This window comes from Nicotiana tabacum, chromosome 9 (assembly GCF_000715075.1).
Source record: "Nicotiana tabacum cultivar K326 chromosome 9, ASM71507v2, whole genome shotgun sequence".
NCBI lineage: Eukaryota > Viridiplantae > Streptophyta > Magnoliopsida > Solanales > Solanaceae > Nicotiana > Nicotiana tabacum.
In genome coordinates, this window is record NC_134088.1 from 108951675 (window position 1) to 108970042 (window position 18368).

At 32.9% G+C, this 18368-nt stretch overlaps 3 protein-coding genes across 4 annotated transcripts; 2 read left to right on the top strand and 1 right to left on the bottom strand.

Moving 5' to 3' along the window:
• The first annotated feature begins 1993 nt into the window (after positions 1-1993).
• On the top strand, positions 1994-4939 carry LOC107765017 (zinc finger protein JACKDAW). Its single transcript, XM_016583625.2, has 4 exons — positions 1994-2512; positions 2962-3358; positions 3741-4012; positions 4105-4939. The coding sequence occupies exons 1-4, from the start codon at positions 2368-2370 to the stop codon at positions 4707-4709; spliced, it is 1419 nt and encodes a 472-aa protein (XP_016439111.1). The 5' UTR covers positions 1994-2367; the 3' UTR covers positions 4710-4939.
• Positions 4940-8940: 4001 nt separating this feature from the next.
• Positions 8941-13015, top strand: LOC107765091 (putative sodium/metabolite cotransporter BASS4, chloroplastic). Of its 2 annotated transcripts, XR_001643377.2 has the most exons (3): positions 8941-9133; positions 9279-10402; positions 12494-13015. XR_001643377.2 is itself a non-coding variant. In XM_016583725.2 (2 exons), exons 1-2 carry the CDS (start codon positions 8972-8974, stop codon positions 10344-10346), a joined length of 1230 nt encoding a protein of 409 aa, XP_016439211.1. In that variant the 5' UTR covers positions 8941-8971; the 3' UTR covers positions 10347-11544. The 2 variants fall into 2 exon arrangements, 1 of the variants encoding a protein (XP_016439211.1); XM_016583725.2 differs by lacking the exon at positions 12494-13015 and having other exon boundaries at positions 9279-11544.
• Positions 13016-13380: 365 nt separating this feature from the next.
• On the bottom strand, positions 13381-15356 carry LOC107765203 (fasciclin-like arabinogalactan protein 11). Its single transcript, XM_016583856.2, has 2 exons — positions 14746-15356; positions 13381-13828 (listed from the first exon to the last, which is right to left on the bottom strand). Exons 1-2 carry the CDS (start codon positions 15265-15267, stop codon positions 13604-13606), a joined length of 747 nt encoding a protein of 248 aa, XP_016439342.1. The 5' UTR covers positions 15268-15356; the 3' UTR covers positions 13381-13603.
• Between the last annotated feature and the right edge of the window lie 3012 nt (positions 15357-18368).

An 18368-nucleotide genomic window follows, 5' to 3' on the forward strand; every position in this document is an offset into this window, starting at 1 on the left:
CTTACAAATTTAATTGTTATCCAATTTTGAGGGTGAACAATGTCTCCTACATTGGAACTAAAAATATACACGTGTTTAGTAGTAGTAATAGTATTTAGATGATGTAACTAAAAATTCTCTCTAAAATTCAAGTTCATAACTAAATACATATGCATTTAATTTGAGACCGATAGAATTGTATAGATTAGGCATATCTAAGATTTAATTACACGGCCCTATATATACATGAGGTTGCAGATTTGAGCTATATATAATGAAAGTGAAATTTTGTTTCTAATATTAGTATGTAAATTATTCAATTGTAATAGGTTATTACTTTTTTATGAGTTACCAACTCACGCTTGTTACAAATATTGCTCGCAGTTAACTCTTAAATAACTTAATAGTCTATAATAATCATATTGCAGTGCAAAAATTATCACTACAGTGAGCTATTACATTCAATTAAAGAAATAATTTAATTTTTATATAGAGACAATGTAAAAAAACTTTTGCATCATCACGTTACCTAAATCATCCCTTTAAGAAAATTTGGAAATAAATTAGAGGACCTTTACACAAATAGTCGGCCGAATCTTACTAATATATATAAATTATATATTAATTATTTCTACTTATTTTAATATAAATAATTGTTGAACGACTATCTAAGTTAATTCTTCAAACAATTATTACCAAAAAATAAAGAGTTAAAATTAAGCAGAATATATTTGATGTTAGTACAACCTGGGGCCTACATTACACTCACCTAACCTCGTCAGGACTTCACGGGACGGCAGCGTATACAAAGAGCATGGATGAATTTAACCCTTATATATATGTATAATTACGTAAAAATATTATATAGTTAACACATGAGGTAATTATTACTAAATCTTTATAATCAGTATTATAATAAGAGAAAATTGATAATTAGCATATTATAATAAGTGTAGATATATGAATCATGAAATGAAATATATAGAAAAATATATATTTTTAGCCGTTCCATATATATATATATATATATATATATATATATATATATATATATATATACTACTATTACTAATAAGCGTATATACATAGCTAAACCATACACGATTGGTATTTACGTATCTTAAATCTTATATTTATGCCCCTTCTTTTTGAGTCACCAAAGTTCAAAAACTATAATAGCATAATCATTTTTACCTTATGAATTGACTGTAAAGGCGACAAACTTTTTCCGCTCCCTCAATCAATCTTTTTGGAGAACTAAGTTTTGTTTCTGTCTTTTAGCCCTTTTTCTCTTTTCTATTAAAGAGCCATCAAAGTACTAATATAATTCAAAAGCGGAATCATCTAATTTAAAATAAAATATATAAAAAACTCTAAGAATTATTTTTTTTGAAAACTACACTTCATGCAAAGCTGTGGCCGCGCAGCATTAATTCACATACTGATACAGTTATTCTCTTCACTCACCCCAGTGTAAAATATATTTTCATTTACTTTCTTCAACAAGTTCCTGTTTGCTACTATCTCACTGTTGTTACTGTATCTTTTCTATGACTTTTTTACTATTATATTTTATTTTCTTTACTGTTGTGTGATTATGCTTGCATGAGTCGAGAGTCTATCGGAAATAGTCTTTCTACCTGCATAAGATAGCGGTAAGGTTTGCATACACACTATCCTCTCCAAATCTCATTTATATTATTGTTGTTTGTTTACTTTCTTCAACAAATTATATGATCTTTGGAGGGTTTAGAAATGGTAAAAACTTACTTGTGCACTTAATTAAGTACAAAATATCTGTATTTCATTCACTGAATTATCACTTAATTATAACTAAATTATATTCATTTTCACTTTAATCTTTAATTAGAACTGTTAAATTATTTAACTTGATGTAAACGTTTAATACAAATAAGTATTTACCATTTTGACTGTGGGATGGAGAAGTGATCCGCTTGAGTCTATAGCTGACCGACTTTAGAGACAAAAGCCGTGTGAGCTAAGGAATATAATACTAGAGAAAAGGGAGAGAGAAGAGAAATATTCTTTCTTTTGGTAGCTGCCATAGTATAAGGTAGTAATAGTAGTTTTTTGCTACTAAAATCAAACACAAAAGTAAGAGGGAGAGGAAAATCTCTGTAACAACAAAGAAGTATTAGAAGAAGAAGAAGAAGAAGAAGATGGAATAAAGCAGTAGTTATAACAACTATTGTTTGTTCTTATTTTCAATTTTACTTTCTGCTGAGAAACAAAACCTTGTACACTGTGTAATCTTGGGATTTAGCTGTTTTCAGCAAATCTTTTGGTTTTCTCCTGAAGCTGAGCTGGGTTTTTTTTGTTCCTTTTCTCTACTTGGTTTAATTTGTCCAAATTTTGAGCTTCAAAAATATGATGTCTGATAATGGACTTCCTTCTTTACCTTCTTCCATCAGAGACTTCATTCAACAAGATCCAAACCCTAGTAGTAATATTCCAAACCCTAATTCAAATCCAGCTTCTAATAAGAGAAAGCGAAATCTCCCGGGAAATCCAGGTAAGCAACTAGAGCAAGTTATTAGCTTATGTTTACTTTTCATGAACAGAGCGGATCCAGAATTTAAATTTAAATTTAATGTGTTTGAGGTTACGAGCTCTGTGAAAATATGAGCTCAGAACTGAATATTTATACTATGTTTCATGATTTGTTTACATATATATCTATAGTATACGAGGAGTTCAATTGAACCACTCTTAACATTCTAAATCGGCCTCTATTTAAAAACATCTTTTTGTGTCTTCAATATTTTCTTTTCATCTTTTCTCGAGCCAAGGGTCTATCGAAAACCACCTCTTTATTTTTCAGGTAGGATTAAGGTCTGCATTCACACTATCCTTCCTATACTCCACTTGTGAATTATACTGGAGTGTTTTTTGTTGTTGTTGTTGTTGTTGTTGTTTTGTCGTAATCAGATTTCTTTTTGCTTTTGCTATTTACTAAAACAGATCCAGATGCAGAAGTGATAGCTCTCTCACCAAAATCTCTGATGGCGACGAATCGATTCATTTGTGAAATCTGCAATAAGGGTTTTCAAAGGGACCAGAATTTGCAGCTTCATAGAAGAGGTCACAATTTGCCATGGAAGTTGAAACAACGAACAAACAAAGAAGTGAAGAAGAAAGTTTACATTTGTCCAGAAAAAACTTGTGTACATCATGATCCATCAAGAGCTTTAGGGGATTTAACTGGAATTAAAAAGCATTTTTCAAGAAAACATGGTGAGAAGAAATGGAAGTGTGAGAAATGTTCAAAACAATATGCAGTTCAATCTGATTGGAAAGCTCATAGTAAGATTTGTGGGACTAGAGAGTACAAATGTGACTGTGGCACACTTTTTTCCAGGTACCCTATGACTTTATTATAAATGAAAACATATCTGAATTAAATAAATCATCAAATGTCTTTATCATTTAATTTCTTTAGTGGAGAATAGAGAATGTAGTTAGTACCTATGATTAGTTAGTTGAGGAAATAAATGTTCTAACTCTATGTGAACTTCATTCAATATAACAAGATTGAATTGAAGCAGAGGCGGACTAGAGTGTTACGAGCAGGTTCAATTGAACCCATTATTTTTAACATTACACGAAGAATCTTGAAAATATAATATTAATTTTTAAATCAATATTTTCAAAGAATTCAGACCTCGAATGCATTAAGTTTAAATCTTGAATGCCTCGTTGATTTTTTATTTATTTATAATTTTTCCTTAAAAATTGAACAGAAAGGACAGCTTTATAACACACCGGGCTTTCTGCGATGCATTGGCTGAAGAAAGTGCAAGGTTTACATCAGTTCCAAATACAGCAAATCTTAACTTGAGAAATCAATTGATGAATAGTGGGATGGCTAATCTCCAGCAGCACAATGGAAATTCTCAATTTGGTTCTTTATTTAGGCCTGAATTAATGGGATTGGGATTAGACCCTTCAAGTCAACTTAATCTTGATGGACAAAAACCAAGGCTCCCACTTTGGCTTGACAATGCAAATTCAGGTAACCTGAAGTCGTATTTTCGACGCGGAATATAATAAAGTCAATGACTTCAGTCTAATAAGTACATTAAAATTCTGAACCCGCGTCTGCAGGTAATCCAGATGACTTTTTGGCAACACCATCAAGCACAACAAGTAGTTTGCCTCATGATTTAGTTCAAATGGCATCACATAATAGCAATAACCAATGGTTCATCAATGGCAATAGTGCCTCGGCCTCCTCGTCGTCGATGCAGCAACCACGAGTAGTGCTAAAGGAGGAAGAAGAGATCAACAGAAGAAATTTATCTGAGAGTACTATTAATAGCTCAATGTATTACAATAATAGCCACCAAGAAACAACTCCTCAAGTAGCTCATATGTCAGCAACTGCACTTTTGCAAAGAGCAGCCCAAATGGGATCAACAAGGAGCAGCAATTCAGCACTCTTTAGCAGTAGTGGATTTGGGCTGTCATCTAATTTTGCTTCAACTTTGGCTACTCATGACAATATTCATGGAAATAATGGCCTGCTATTAGGGGACACAAATGCAAATTCTTTGATGATGATGCAAAATAAAGGAAAGCAAGTAAATATTCCTAGTGGAAATACTGAAGGCAGTTTAACAAGAGATTTTCTTGGTGTAGGAGGGAATGAAAACAGACCCTTTTTGCAACAAAGTGAACTGGCCAAGTTTGGTAATTCTGCTATATTTTAGTAGGTGATTAGTATTTTTGTTTTCCTTTAATTGGAATCGTACGATGTTCTGAGGAAGAAAGCAGAAATATTTAGAGATCTTGTGAATTATGGGGTCCACTGGAAGAGACTTGACAAAAAGCGATATAGCAATCACAAGGCAGGCTTTTCCTTACATTGTATATATTACTCTCTGCATGTAGAAAGATTTTTACCTTTTTTTAAAAAAAACATTTTACTTTTTGAATGTTATTTTATGCTCCTCGTGTTTTATGGACCACGCACTGTGAACCTGTGACTATATCTGTGGTCACTGCCATAGTGATAAAACTTAGATTTTTGAAAAAGTTTATTGGTATTTTGTTTGTACCTTTTGAAATTTTATTTTCTTAATTTCCTCATGTAGATGTCCATTCACCTGATACGTACAATGAAAGATGGTTGTCAATAGTGCGGCATCCGTCTAAGTTTGGACTAGAAGTTGAGTTATTATTACTCTTTTACGGAGTAGAGACATATTTATGATTTTAACTTTATGAATTTTGAATTTTAGAATAGGATAATTTACTCGGTTCGAAATAGATAATTTATGTATATTAAATAATTTTTTTAACACAAATACATAATATGTGCCAAAGATAGTGAGTTTTGCAAAACCCATAAATTGTATTGTAGTCGGTGGCGGATGTAGCACTCGGACGCCGGGTTCATCTGAACGCGGTACTTTCCACGAAGAGTATAAATTGGTGTGTAAAAATCTATTAAAATTGCAACGAATAGTAGATTTAAACACATAATTTTAAGATTGAACACATAGAACTTAAATCTTAAATTTGCCCGATTGTAGCTACGCCCTTGTCCACGAGTCTCTTAAAATTCTTCAATCTGGTCTGGAAGTTTTGGAATCAGTTTTTATGAATTTCTAAGCAAGTTAGCATAAATCTTTGGCTCTACCATTATTAATTATTTCGATCGACATGTATCAAACATTTAGATGCTGTAATTACTTTAATCTTAGTTTAAGTGTGTAAAAAATGTTTACAATTTCAGGATAAAATAACTAAGAATATCTATGCTAATATTAATGAGTAATATGATAAAATAATAATTAATCGCTATCACATATTAAACTAGACTCAATACAACGTTGATATATATAAGGCCCTAGTCATTTTAGAATCAAGCAGCTCTAGCTGGATAAGGCTGCAGCAAGCGTTAACGTGGTACTCTCTTTTCTCATCATTAAATTTAAAGAATTTCATTATTGCTTTTCTTGATTTTCATAGTCTGTGTTTGCTTTGATTTTCAAGATTCAAGGGTAAGAGTGTCATAATATTTTACATTCATCTTTAGAAGTGAAAACTCTGAGTGAACAAGGTTAAATCAGGTCTCTTACTCTCTCGATAAAAACTTACTTGTACTCAATAGCGGAGCCACATTACACTTAAAGATATCAATTGACAACTATTCATCTAAAAATTACACTGTTTAAATAGGTTAAAATATTTATTTATATATATAAAATATATATGGACTCCCTTTTTTTGTATATTTGCATTTTTATATTTTAATAACTTTTAAAAAAATTCCTAGTTCCGTCACTTACCTAACTCTCTCTCGCACACAAACACACACATAGGGTACATGGACAAACTTGTCCACTTGCTGAGGGGCTTGTTTTTAGCTTTGGCAGCACTTGAAAAGAAAGAGATGCCTAAAATGATTCCAGCTCTTTTCCAAGCTCACTCAAGCTTAATGAACAAAACGACAAGTTTCAAACCCAAGTTTTAAAATTTTAAACCTTATTGTTGTTGTTTAATCAAATTAGATCCTGGTTTTCTATGTAATCAGACCATTTATCAATCTTTATTTCACAATAATGAAGAATGAGAAGTAGCTGTCAAATCCTCCGAATAATAAAACTGCCAAAGTTGCCCTCCACAGAGTCTCTCTATTTCAACGATATACTAATTGATTTGCAGACAAATCAAGATGCAGTTTAAGTTTTGTGCATAGTCAGTGTATAAATTTTTATACAATCAGGTAACTATACTTACAATAATAAGTAAATCTTCATACAAAACAGATATGATAATCTAAAAAAGAGAAAATAATTTGTTACAACGGGTTAAATTGATCTGATTGTGTAAAACTTTTTTATGTTATCAATATATATAACTTAAATCCCTTAAAAAATTAAAGGTACAAAAACATTTCGAAAGGAACTTAAACTTTCTTGGGTTAAGCTTGAATAGTGTTGAGCTGGTTCATATATTCTGAGCTTATTTTGGGAAGCTAAGATGAACGTTTCGTTCATAATTAAAATCATGCATGAAGTTAACTAAATTGGAAAGATTATAAAAGGGGTAAAAAGAAGGGGAAAAAACAGACAAAAGAACATCTAGTAGACCGTAATATAAGACTTTTAAGTAGACCTACGCCCCAAGTTTACTCAACTACTCCAGAGTCCTAAGTTTGCCTTTTTAAAAGGTTTTTATAAGGGAGTCAAAGATACAAGTTTGGTTATTGTCTATTCTTTCTCCTTGGGATAATATATAATTACCCCGTTGGGTTTTCACTTTTATCTTTTACACCCCCATACTTTGGGGATAGTGGGTGGGTGAAAGAGCGATCAATCTTATGTGTTTAGGATTTATCATTTCTTATTTGAAAAAGGGTATTTATTTGTAAATTTAACTTATAAACATTGACGTTATAAATAATTGTTATATTATAAGTTTAATTTACCATATCGAAAATATACATTTATTGTATATTTATGTTATCATATTAAATTTGCTATGAATTGTTACAACTGGCAGGTGTTATAGGTCAACTTAATATTATGAGTTTAAGTGCACTATCAGTATAAAAAATGAATTACACTACTAAGTTTTTCAAAGTATATCTACAAGTAAGCCTCCTTAAAATATGAGATTAGTGTAAACTTGAAAATAAGACAAACTATCTTCTACAACACATAAAAGAGACATGATAGTGTAAACACCGCTAACATTGATGTTGTATATAACTTAAACTTTAATATTATTAGTGTAGAAAAATTATACATATGGAGATTAAACTCTTATTAATCATATACATTAGGGGTATTAGTACTTGGCCACGTTCAAGTTAAAACAACTCTCGTAGGTTGAGTATTTGACCTTTCAATTATTTGGCTCTTTTTGTTCAAAGTATTTGCTTTTGATTTTATTTATTGTCTGCTGGTCGGGGTTTATCATCTCAACATGTTTTGTGAATTGAAGCTTGCTGCCAATGGGCCTTAAGACATTATCCAACAGCCTTACCCATGGCAAATCTAAGGTATAAGCAGTCCTAAAGGAAATTACATTCAATGAATTTGAAATTGGATGTTCTTGATTTTTTTATCAATGCTTGATTCATGGGCAAATCTTTAAGATCAAAAGTCAAAAGTGTTCCCCATGGGACAAGCGAGGGGCAACACTTGTTAAACTTGAAGCTCTGCTTATGGGACAAGCGAGGGGCAACACTTATAGCCCGTTTGGCCAAGCTGCAAAAATCAGCTTATTTTGAGAAGTGCTTTTCTCAAAAGTACTTTAGGTGAAAAGCAGTTTGTGTTTGGCTAATTAATTTGAAAGGCACTTCTGTGCAGCAATTTATGTTTGGCCAAGCTTTAAAAAACTGTTTCTAAGTGTATTTTTCTCAAAAGTGCTTTTCAAAAAAGTGCTTTTGGAGATAAGCTACTTTTTTCTGCTTCTGTTTCTCCTCAAAAGCACTTTTTTCCTTTCAAAAACTTGGCCAAACACCTTAATTTTAGAAAAAAAAATACTTTTGACAAAAAAAAAGCTTTTTTGCCTCAAAAGAAGCTTGGCCAAACAGACTATTATTAAACTTGAAGTTCTGCCAATAAGACAAGCGGCAGTGAAAGATAGAGCCCTTTAGCTATGGGTTCATCTGACTTATAACTTTCAACATGGAGTATAGATATATGTATAAAAGCCTACTAAAATCTTGACAAATATTGGAGTTGAACCCATAATTTTACTAGTACAATGAGTTCAATGTTGAGAATCTTAAAAGTTTAACCCATAAAATTTAAATTCTTGATCCGCGTCGAGGTCATAAAATCAAGAGTAACACTGAAATGTCCTATTTGTGCAAATCACTCACAGTGAAATAATTATAGCAAAACCTTACAGTTCCTTTAATGGGCTAATGGCCCAATGGGCTTGACAATTCTCTTTAAACTTAAGCTGAATAAATTACATGTATAATGTATTTGAGTTACACTAATTCCACCCAATGGCGATGGCGGGGACACTCCAAATCCTACTCCTCAACCCTCAAAATGGGCGGCGTGCTCATCTTCGGACGACCCAAACCCACTTCCCATTTTCCAAAATTAGCAGCAACATCAACAGGTCACAGCTTCTCATTAGAGCCACTTCACAACACTCAAATCAGGTGAACTTTCATTCTTTCCTTTCCTTTATTATTATGTTCTTAGGTGCTACGATGTTAAAATTGATTTGCTGTTAAAAAATGTACAAATCAACTGTTTAAACAGTTTATTAACTTTTCAGCTGATAGATTTTATGGTATTTTCCAGGGAAGTGGTAGTGGAGACCAGCTTCCACGGACTACCGCAAAATTAAACTCAAATTGGGTAAAACCAATTTGGGGTTTTGTATCAAACAATTTTTTGCCTTTAGCTTTAATTGGTGGAGTAGCATTAGGGCTTGTTAATCCTACACTTGGTTGTCTTGCTGATAGATATTATCTGTCCAAAATTAGTACCTTTGGGATATTTATAATCTCAGGTCTCACATTACGTAGTGATGAAATAGGTGCTGCTGCTGAAGCTTGGCCTGTTGGTATTTTTGGTCTTGTTTCCATTTTGTTCTTCACTCCTCTATTTTCCAAGATTATTATGCTGCTAAAGCTTCAACCTCAAGAATTCGTCACAGGGTTGGCAATATTTAGTTGTATGCCCACAACACTCTCTAGTGGAGTGGCACTAACTCGATTAGCAGGAGGAAACTCTGCTCTTGCTCTCGCGATGACATTAATATCCAACCTTTTAGGAATTCTGATTGTACCTTTTTCAATCTCCAAGCTCATAGCTGCTGGGGTTGGTGTGTCTGTCCCTGCTGAGCAGTTGTTTAGAAGCCTTGTTTTCACTCTTCTAGTTCCTCTTATCATAGGGAAGGCATTACGAGAATGTTTTAAAAGTGTGGCTGAGTTTTCTGATCGAAATCGTAAGCTTTTAGCAATGATGAGTTCTCTCCTCTTAAGTTTAGCGCCATTTATACAAGTGAGCAGATCGAGGTCACTGCTTTTATTGGTTAAGCCGGAAGTTTTTCTTCTGGCTGTTGTGTTAGGAGTGCTTTTGCATCTCATCCTCTTTGCTTTTAATGCTCTGGCATTAACATTACTTTCCACTACTTCAACATCTTTTTCAAAGAAGGAAAATATTAGTGCTCTTTTATTTGTTGCAAGCCAGAAAACGTTGCCTGTAATGGTAGCAGTTGTGGAACAGCTCGGTAATGCTCTTGGTGAATCTGGTTTACTGGTTCTTCCCTGCATAGCAGCACATTTGAACCAGATCATCTTGGACTCTTTGTTGGTGAACTTTTGGCTTCAAAAAGGGCGAACGGATAATTTGAAGACTGCTTAAAATCATCTCAAGTTCCCAGATGGTGGGTGCTGCACACAAGAAGGGATAAATCACATGTAAGTCATTGAAGTCTAGAAGTTCTAATAGCGATACTTATTTTTTCTGATATAGTTCTAACAGTAGTAGCCCCGTTAACCTGGAAAAATCATCTGTGTAATCTCTCCGTGATAGTGAAGCTGATGTAAAACAACCATCTTGTTGAATTTAACAAAACTTATGTTTCACATAAAAAGAAAAAACAACGGTCCTCAAACTTGCCCCTTTTTTCATTTAGATATCTGAATTAAGGGTTGTACCTATTGAACACCTGATCTCAAGCAAAATTGTGTCTATTAGACACGTCTTGCACAGTTTTTGGCACAGCCTTAGAGTGTGTTGCCAAACGCCTCCTATGTAGAAAATTTAACCAATAAAAACATTCCACCTTTTCTAACTTAACTCATCAGATATATCTGTAGAAAAATGTCAACCTGCACGTTTTCTGGGGGGAAAAGTTCTGGTCCAGCAAAAGCTTAGAGAGATAAACTCCCAAATTCCATCCTTTCCTACTTCAATTCATCCAATCAAACTCAAGACCATTTTAGGCTCCAACAACCACCACCTTCCTCGCCGTTGCAAAACTCAGTCTTAAGTCCCACCTGTTCCTCATCTATTAACTCCACAATCAACACTGCTCCATCTCCGTCAGTCAACAACGACAACTACAACAAATCCAGTGTAATCCCACAAGTGGGGTCTGGGGAGGCTAGTGTGTACGCAGACCTTACCCTTACCTTGTGTAGGGATAGGTTGTTTCCGATAGACTCTTTATTCAGGAAAAGCATATTTCCATCTCCGTCGGTCGTGGTCATTAGAACTCCTCAGATGCAAAACCCTTTAACACTCCATAAGAAATTCTCTAACAAGACCACCCTATATCGGCCATGAAATATTTATGTGGGGTTTTGGTTTCTGATGGTTTATTGTTGGGAGAAAAGTAAAGAAAAATAAGGAAACAGCCAAGAACCGAGGAAAGAAGTGGGTGGAAATACAAGTGAAAAACATGGCCTTGTAATTGTTGTTTTCATCTTAATTAGTTTAGTTATCTTGTTTCCATGTAAATGTTTCAGGACCTTCTTACGAATCTGTTTTTTGTTATTTTCTTCGAAAAAATGTGTTTGTTTACTTTGTTTATGGATCTTACCTCGTTTTCTTCTTACACTTTTCCGTTTGAGATCTTTGAAAAAAAACATTTAAAAGAACATGTAAGGAGATTGCAGTGTTAATGTGAGTGTCATGAAGAGAGAAGAAGTAAACGAACGAAAAAAGAAAATAAATTAATTTCTTGCTTTCAAAGGAAGTCTAAACACGAAATTAATCGCACTCAGCATATAATTGAAAGAAATCTCATGCTTTCAAAGGAAGTCTAAGAGCTCGTTTGGCAATGAAATTTTCTTCATTTTTTCCAAAAAAATTTCACTTTGTTTCGAAATCAGTTTTTGGCTATAAAATTTTCAATTTTCACTTTAAGTTTCATTTTGGAATTTTTTAAAAAGTTGTTTTTCAAATTTTTTACTTAGATCACTCACAAAAATTCAAAAATAATTTAAAATTATATTCATGCTAAAATATAATTTTTATTTTCAACTATCATTTTCACTTGATATTTTTTTTTTTTTTTTCGAAATTTTACAATTCTTATGTCCAAACGCCCACTAAGACACTCACTTTGTCATGTCCGTATTTCGCGTTTAATAGAAATTTTTTGTAAAGTTCAAACTTTCAATAGATACCACCCTTAGTTTAGGTGTTTAAATAAAAACTTAAGCAAGTTTGCAGGGCCACATATGTATTAAGACTTAAACAATTTGCTTGGATATTTAGTATGAAGTGTCTTTAGCTGTCTTTAAGGTCCGAAAAAGTCCAGCGTATATTAAAAGAGAATTTATATTGTTATGCAAAAACTAAATTTAGCAGGTAGATTCATGCGTGGATGCATAATAATTTTGGTTGTGGTAGTATGTTGCATGAATCCTTCATTTGTCTCGATGTATTCGTGTCGAATGGAGGATTTGGGTATTTAGTGTAAATATTAATTGGATTTATTGTCAAAAGCTGGTCTTTCTGCTTGCAAACTGGAAAAAGATCTAAAATTACCCCAAATGCAGGAGAGCTATTAGACCTATCTACGTACGAGTAGGGTTGTTCAAAACCGAACCGAAATCGTTAACCGAGCCGATAACTTAATGGCTTATTGGTATCGGATTATCGGGTAATGGATGGTGAACGGACTGAGATTTTATAATTAACGGCTTAACGGTTCGGGGGCGGATTACTCACTTTTCTTATCAGGTAAACCGTTTAACCCATTAAGAATTTTTATATTTATACTTTTACCCCTATGTATATAAAGTACTATTGAAAGTAATTTGTTGATCTGTAATAGCTGGATTGTCTGGTTTTATGTCCTTTTTTGTATGTATCTAACAAATTAAAATCTGATTTTTTGGATTTTTGGTTTTACATTCTGGATTTCTTGTGAAGAACGAATGTTATTGAAAGTTTGATTGATTCATACGTGTATGGGTAGTCTTGAATATGAACTAGATTGGAACTTGGAAGAAGACTCTTCAATTCAAAAATACTGTTAGATCTTAGATGGTATTAAAAATTTGGTATTGATTTGAAACCGTTTGGTATTGATTGAATGATTCTTCAAAAATATTCTATTTGGTTTAGCCAATAACCGCCCGATAATCGTTAATCTGATATCAATCCGCCCGTTGTCTTATTGGATGGTTAGCGGATTACTACATTTATAATCCGATAACTGATAAGCCGAACCGTTAAACGTAATTATTTGTCTGATTCGCCCGATAAGCAACCCTACTTACAAGGCGACTTAGTACGCTTTTTTACTTGACTAATTATTGTCCTGATATTGCTTACACTTACATATCCTTTAAAATACAATAAAGTAAGCAAGAAATTTGACGTACCCGTCCCATTTTAAACATAACGGTAATACGATTTCGAGAAGAAACATTAAGGCAAATTATTTAAAAAATAAATGAAGTACGTATTATCATAGACACTTCAAAAATTCATTCTTATCTTACATGGCTGAATATAATGAAAATGAAAAGAAAAAGAATGCATGATAGGAAAGGAAGGGTAATTATTCAAAACAATCACTTGACGTATCACAACCGTTGAAAATTCATCATCTCTTCAAAATAATACGATCACGAGCAATCTTCACCGTCCAATATCTATAGTTACAACCAAAATACAAACAAGGAAACTCCAATAACCAGCACTGTCATGCCATGCATAGCAATACTTAATTCAGCACCTGAAGCATCCGCCGGCGAGTCATCACTACCGGAACTAGGACTCAAGGCCGCCGGAGACTTCCTCTTTGACTTCAACGTGGCCGGAGCCGGTGCCGTCGCCGGAGCAGGAGCAGCAAATATACTCAAAGGTTGAAGCACTTTATCAACCTGACAAGAAGATAATTAGAAGATATGAGAATTGTAATAGTTATTCTTGAAAATGTGATACAAACATTGAAATCTACAAAAATTGATTTTAAGAAATGCGAGGAATTTGGATATATGCAGCTTAATAAGTTTTTTGAAATTTCAATGTGAACTTTACATTCTACAACCAATTTTTTGTACATTAGTGAAGAGTTAATTTACTTCTCAAAATGTATCAAAGTCAGTTAACATTTTCGAGTTATTTTCGTCTATCAATATTTTACTCTTGGCTGTGTTTGACATGACATAAATTATTTTTCAGAAAATGTTCTTGGAAATATGACTTACTGCGTAAAAGATATTTTCATGGAAGATGTTTTCCGATTTGGGGAGTGAAAAAAAATTTTCGAATTTTTTTTTTTTATTGAAGATTCATAATAATATTAGCAAAGGAATAGTGTTTTAATAATATTTTTCTAATAACAAAGATTGATACTCCCTCCGATCCACAATAAGTGATCAATTTACCTTTTTATTTTAGTCCAAAATAAGTGTCCATTTATTTAATCAAGAAAAAATTCAATTTATTTTTTCAAAATTACCCTTATGTATGTATCCCTAAAAAGTCTTTTACTCCTCACATTAACTATGTTGTAATATTTAATTAAGGGTAGTTTAGTCACACTAACTATTTTTGTCTAGAATTTTGTATTTTCTTAATGGGCGTGCCTAAGGCAAATTAATCACTTATTGTAGAACGGAGGGAGTAATGTCTAAGTGAGAGTGAATTGAAATTAAGAATTGAGATACTTGTAAAAAAAGAATGACTTTCGCCCAAAAGTGAGGAAAGTCATTTTAAAACGTTTTCCGTGAAAAGATTTTCTTACTACCAAACACACCCTTAGTCTACGTGCTTTTATCATAATTACAATTCTAACCTGATAAAGTGCAAGCTGACCATCAGTGTAAATTGTGTTAGCCACAGTAGCATCATCAACACCGGTGGATACATTCACTTGGTTGCCGGAAGTCGTCACATTTAACGGAAAATCGCCCGGACTAGCATCTCCGGCCTGTGTTCTTAGCGGATTACTAACAGTTTGAAACTGAGTCATAGAAATAAAGTTTGGAAGAACATGGAATTGTACCAACTGAACTTGCTGTTGAGCACTTAAAGAATTTATAGTGCCAGATTTAAGGTTAGAAAATGCATTATCAGTAGGTGCAAAAACAGTCATTCCTTGATTAGAATTGTTGAGTTGTGTATTGATTTGATCACCAACTTGTGTTACTTTCATTAGTCGGATTAAAGTGGTGAATTGGCCAGCTTTTTCTAGGATTTTTGTTATATTGGTTGGTCCAGAGGGAGCTGGGGCTATAGCAGTTTGAGCTTGGGCTAAGGTGGAAATTTGGAGGATAAGTAAAAGGAGTGAAAGAGATGAAAAAATATGGTGTTTCATATTTTCAAGAATGGAATGGTTGGAATATGGAGTAGGGAAGTTTGAACTTTGAAAGGAGAATGATGTGGTTTGCTAATAGAGGAGAAGACTAGCTAGGGCTTTTATGGATAGGAAAGAATGTGTTAGGTGAGGGGGAGAATGTAGTTTTAATGCAAATTACTACTAGATCTTGTTTAACTTCTATACACTAATATTGTAAAAAAAATAATTGTATTATCAAGTTACATAAAAGATTATTATACATAATCGTCTATAATAAATTGATCCATGACAAGGAAAATATACGTAATCGGTTCTAGAACTAAATTTAGTAGCTTCGTCCTTAAGGGTTTCAACATCAAACGTATTTTACTTTTAAAATTATTTGTTCAATTTTAATATTTACTAAAATTTTAGTTATGTATATGAAATTGTTTTATGCTGGCGGTGCATGTAAGTTAACTCCTACTCACTTCATTTCAACTTGTTTGGCATAGTATGACTCAACAAGCAATTTAAGAAAAAAGAAAAGAATTTTGAAATTTGTTGTCTTAATAGACCATAACATTTGTATGATTGCTTTAGAAATTTGTGATTTTAAACCTACGGTAACAAAGAAATAGTGTCAAATAAAGTGGGACGGAGAAAGTAATAAAATAGCATCCCTTAACATTAAAGTTTGGTGGGAAGTTACAATTGCAGTGGTTACAAAAAGGAAAAAATCTCCACATTCTTTCCAAGACTGACCATTAAATCTTGAAAGAGAGTGTTGGAATTATTACAGCTGATAGTTTGCTTGGAAAGGCAGGAAGATAGAGATCTAAAGTGAGCTAAAGTTTTGTATGATTGCTTAGCTTACACTTGTGTGTGTAAATAATATCTGTAGGGTATGATATCTTTGCTGCATACTTAAAAATGAAGCTTTCAATTAGATCATTTCAGTTCTAATCTTGTTTTTTTCTTTTTCTTTTCTTTGTGATGATATGATGAAGAATTTTCTTCTTTTTTCTTTTTATTATTTTTTTCCTTTGTGCTGATATGAATGAAGATACTCGATGATCAAGGAAAATTCTAATTGTTCTTGGAGCTTGTTTATGAGTATTATTAGAAAGTTGAAAGTTGAGGGTGTGTTTGGTATGACAAAGACATTTTTTGAAAAGGAAAAAAAAAAAGAGAACAGTCATTTTCTAGTGTTTAATAGCCATAAAAGAATTCAATGGAAAATATTTTCCGGCAAAAGGAGAAAAATGACTTCTTTTACTTTTGGACAGAAGTAATATTTTTCTGTGTCACCGCTTTTGTTATTGAACTTTATTTGTAAAATAATTCTGGAGAAGATAAAATAACATATAAACAGAAATGTAAACGATACAGAATTTAATCTGAGCCCACTGAATTCACAGTGTTTCCTCAAGGAATTTAATCCCCTCCTAGTACCCAAGGTTGTGGATTATTTCCTCCCAGGATAGAACGAATTGCACACTGGTGTAGCGATACTTCAAACACCAGTGTTTCAGCGAACACAAAGATCGGTAGCAAATCACACTTACTGTTATTTTGTTTGTAGTTAAAACAATGCAGAAGAAAGAAGGAGAAGTCAGAAATTCGTATGGAAAATCTGAGAAAATGGACTGGTATTTATAGCCAATATTGAGCTCAAACTTAAGGGGTGCAACTCTTCAAATCCGAAGAGGTGCCAACTGTTTCTTCAAATCTGAAGAGGTGTAAACTGTTCTTCAAATCTGAAGAGGTGCAAACTGTTCTTCAAATCCAAAGAGGTGCAAACTGTTTTGTAAATGTCTTTTACAAAAAGCAAATGGCATATACTATTAAGTTTGGATTTAATATTAATATTCCGTTTATAAAAAATTAGATATTTAATAACAACTCTGTTAATATTTACTATTAACAAATAAATTTGGTCCAAAAAATTAATCAATCAATTATTTGACCAAATTCAAATCCGAATCCGAATCTGAATCCGAAGCCAAAGCTGAGTCGAGCGAGCGACAACGACGGCGGCGCGAGGCTTGCCTTCTTCTTAAATCTTTAAGAGCTAGAAGAAGTGCAATTGTATATATACCCATCAATTGAACCGTCGAACTTTGGTGTATACCTAGACAACCAAAAGTCACACAACCAAATCTGAAGCAGTGTAAATTATTCTTCAAATCCAAAGAGGTGCAAACTGTTTTGTAAATATCTTTTACAAAAAGCGAAGGGCATATACTATTAAGTTTAGATTTAATATTAATATTTCGTTTACAAAAAATCGGATATTTAATAACAACTCTGTTAACATTTACTATTAACAAATAAATTTGGTCCAAAAAATTAATCAATCAATCATTTGACCAAATCCAAATCCAAATCCGAAGCCGAAGCCAAAGTCGAGTCGAGCGAGTGACAACGACGACGGCGCGAGGCTTGCCTTCTTCTTAACTCTTTAAGAGCTAGAAGAAGTGCAATTGTATATATACCCATCAATTGAACCGTCGAACTTTGGTGTATACCTAGACAATCATAAGTCACACAACCAAATCTGAAGAGGTGCAAACTGTTCTTCAAATCCAAAGAGGTGCAAACTGTTTTGTAAATATCTTTTACAAAAAGCGAAGGGCATATACTATTAAGTTTGAATTTAATATTAATATTCCGTTTAAAAAAAATTGGATATTTAATAACAACTCTGTTAATATTTACTATTAACAAATAAATTTGGTCCAAAAAATTAATCAATCAATCATTTGACCAAATCCAAATCCAAATCCGAAGCCGAACCGAGCGAACGACAACGACGACGGCGCGAGGCTTGCCTTCTTCTTAACTCTTTAAGAGCTAGAAGAAGTGCAATTGTATATATACCCATCAATTGAACCGTCGAACTTTGGTGTATACCTAGACAACCATAAGTCACACAACCAAATCTGAAGAGGTATAAACTGTTTTTCAAATCCAAAGAGGTGCAAACTATTTTGTAAATGTCTTTTACAAAAAGCGAAGGGCATATACTATTAAGTTTGGATTTAATATTAATATTCCGTTTACAAAAAATCGGATATTTAATAACAATTCTGTTAATATTTACTATTAACAAATAAATTTGGTCCAAAAAATTAATC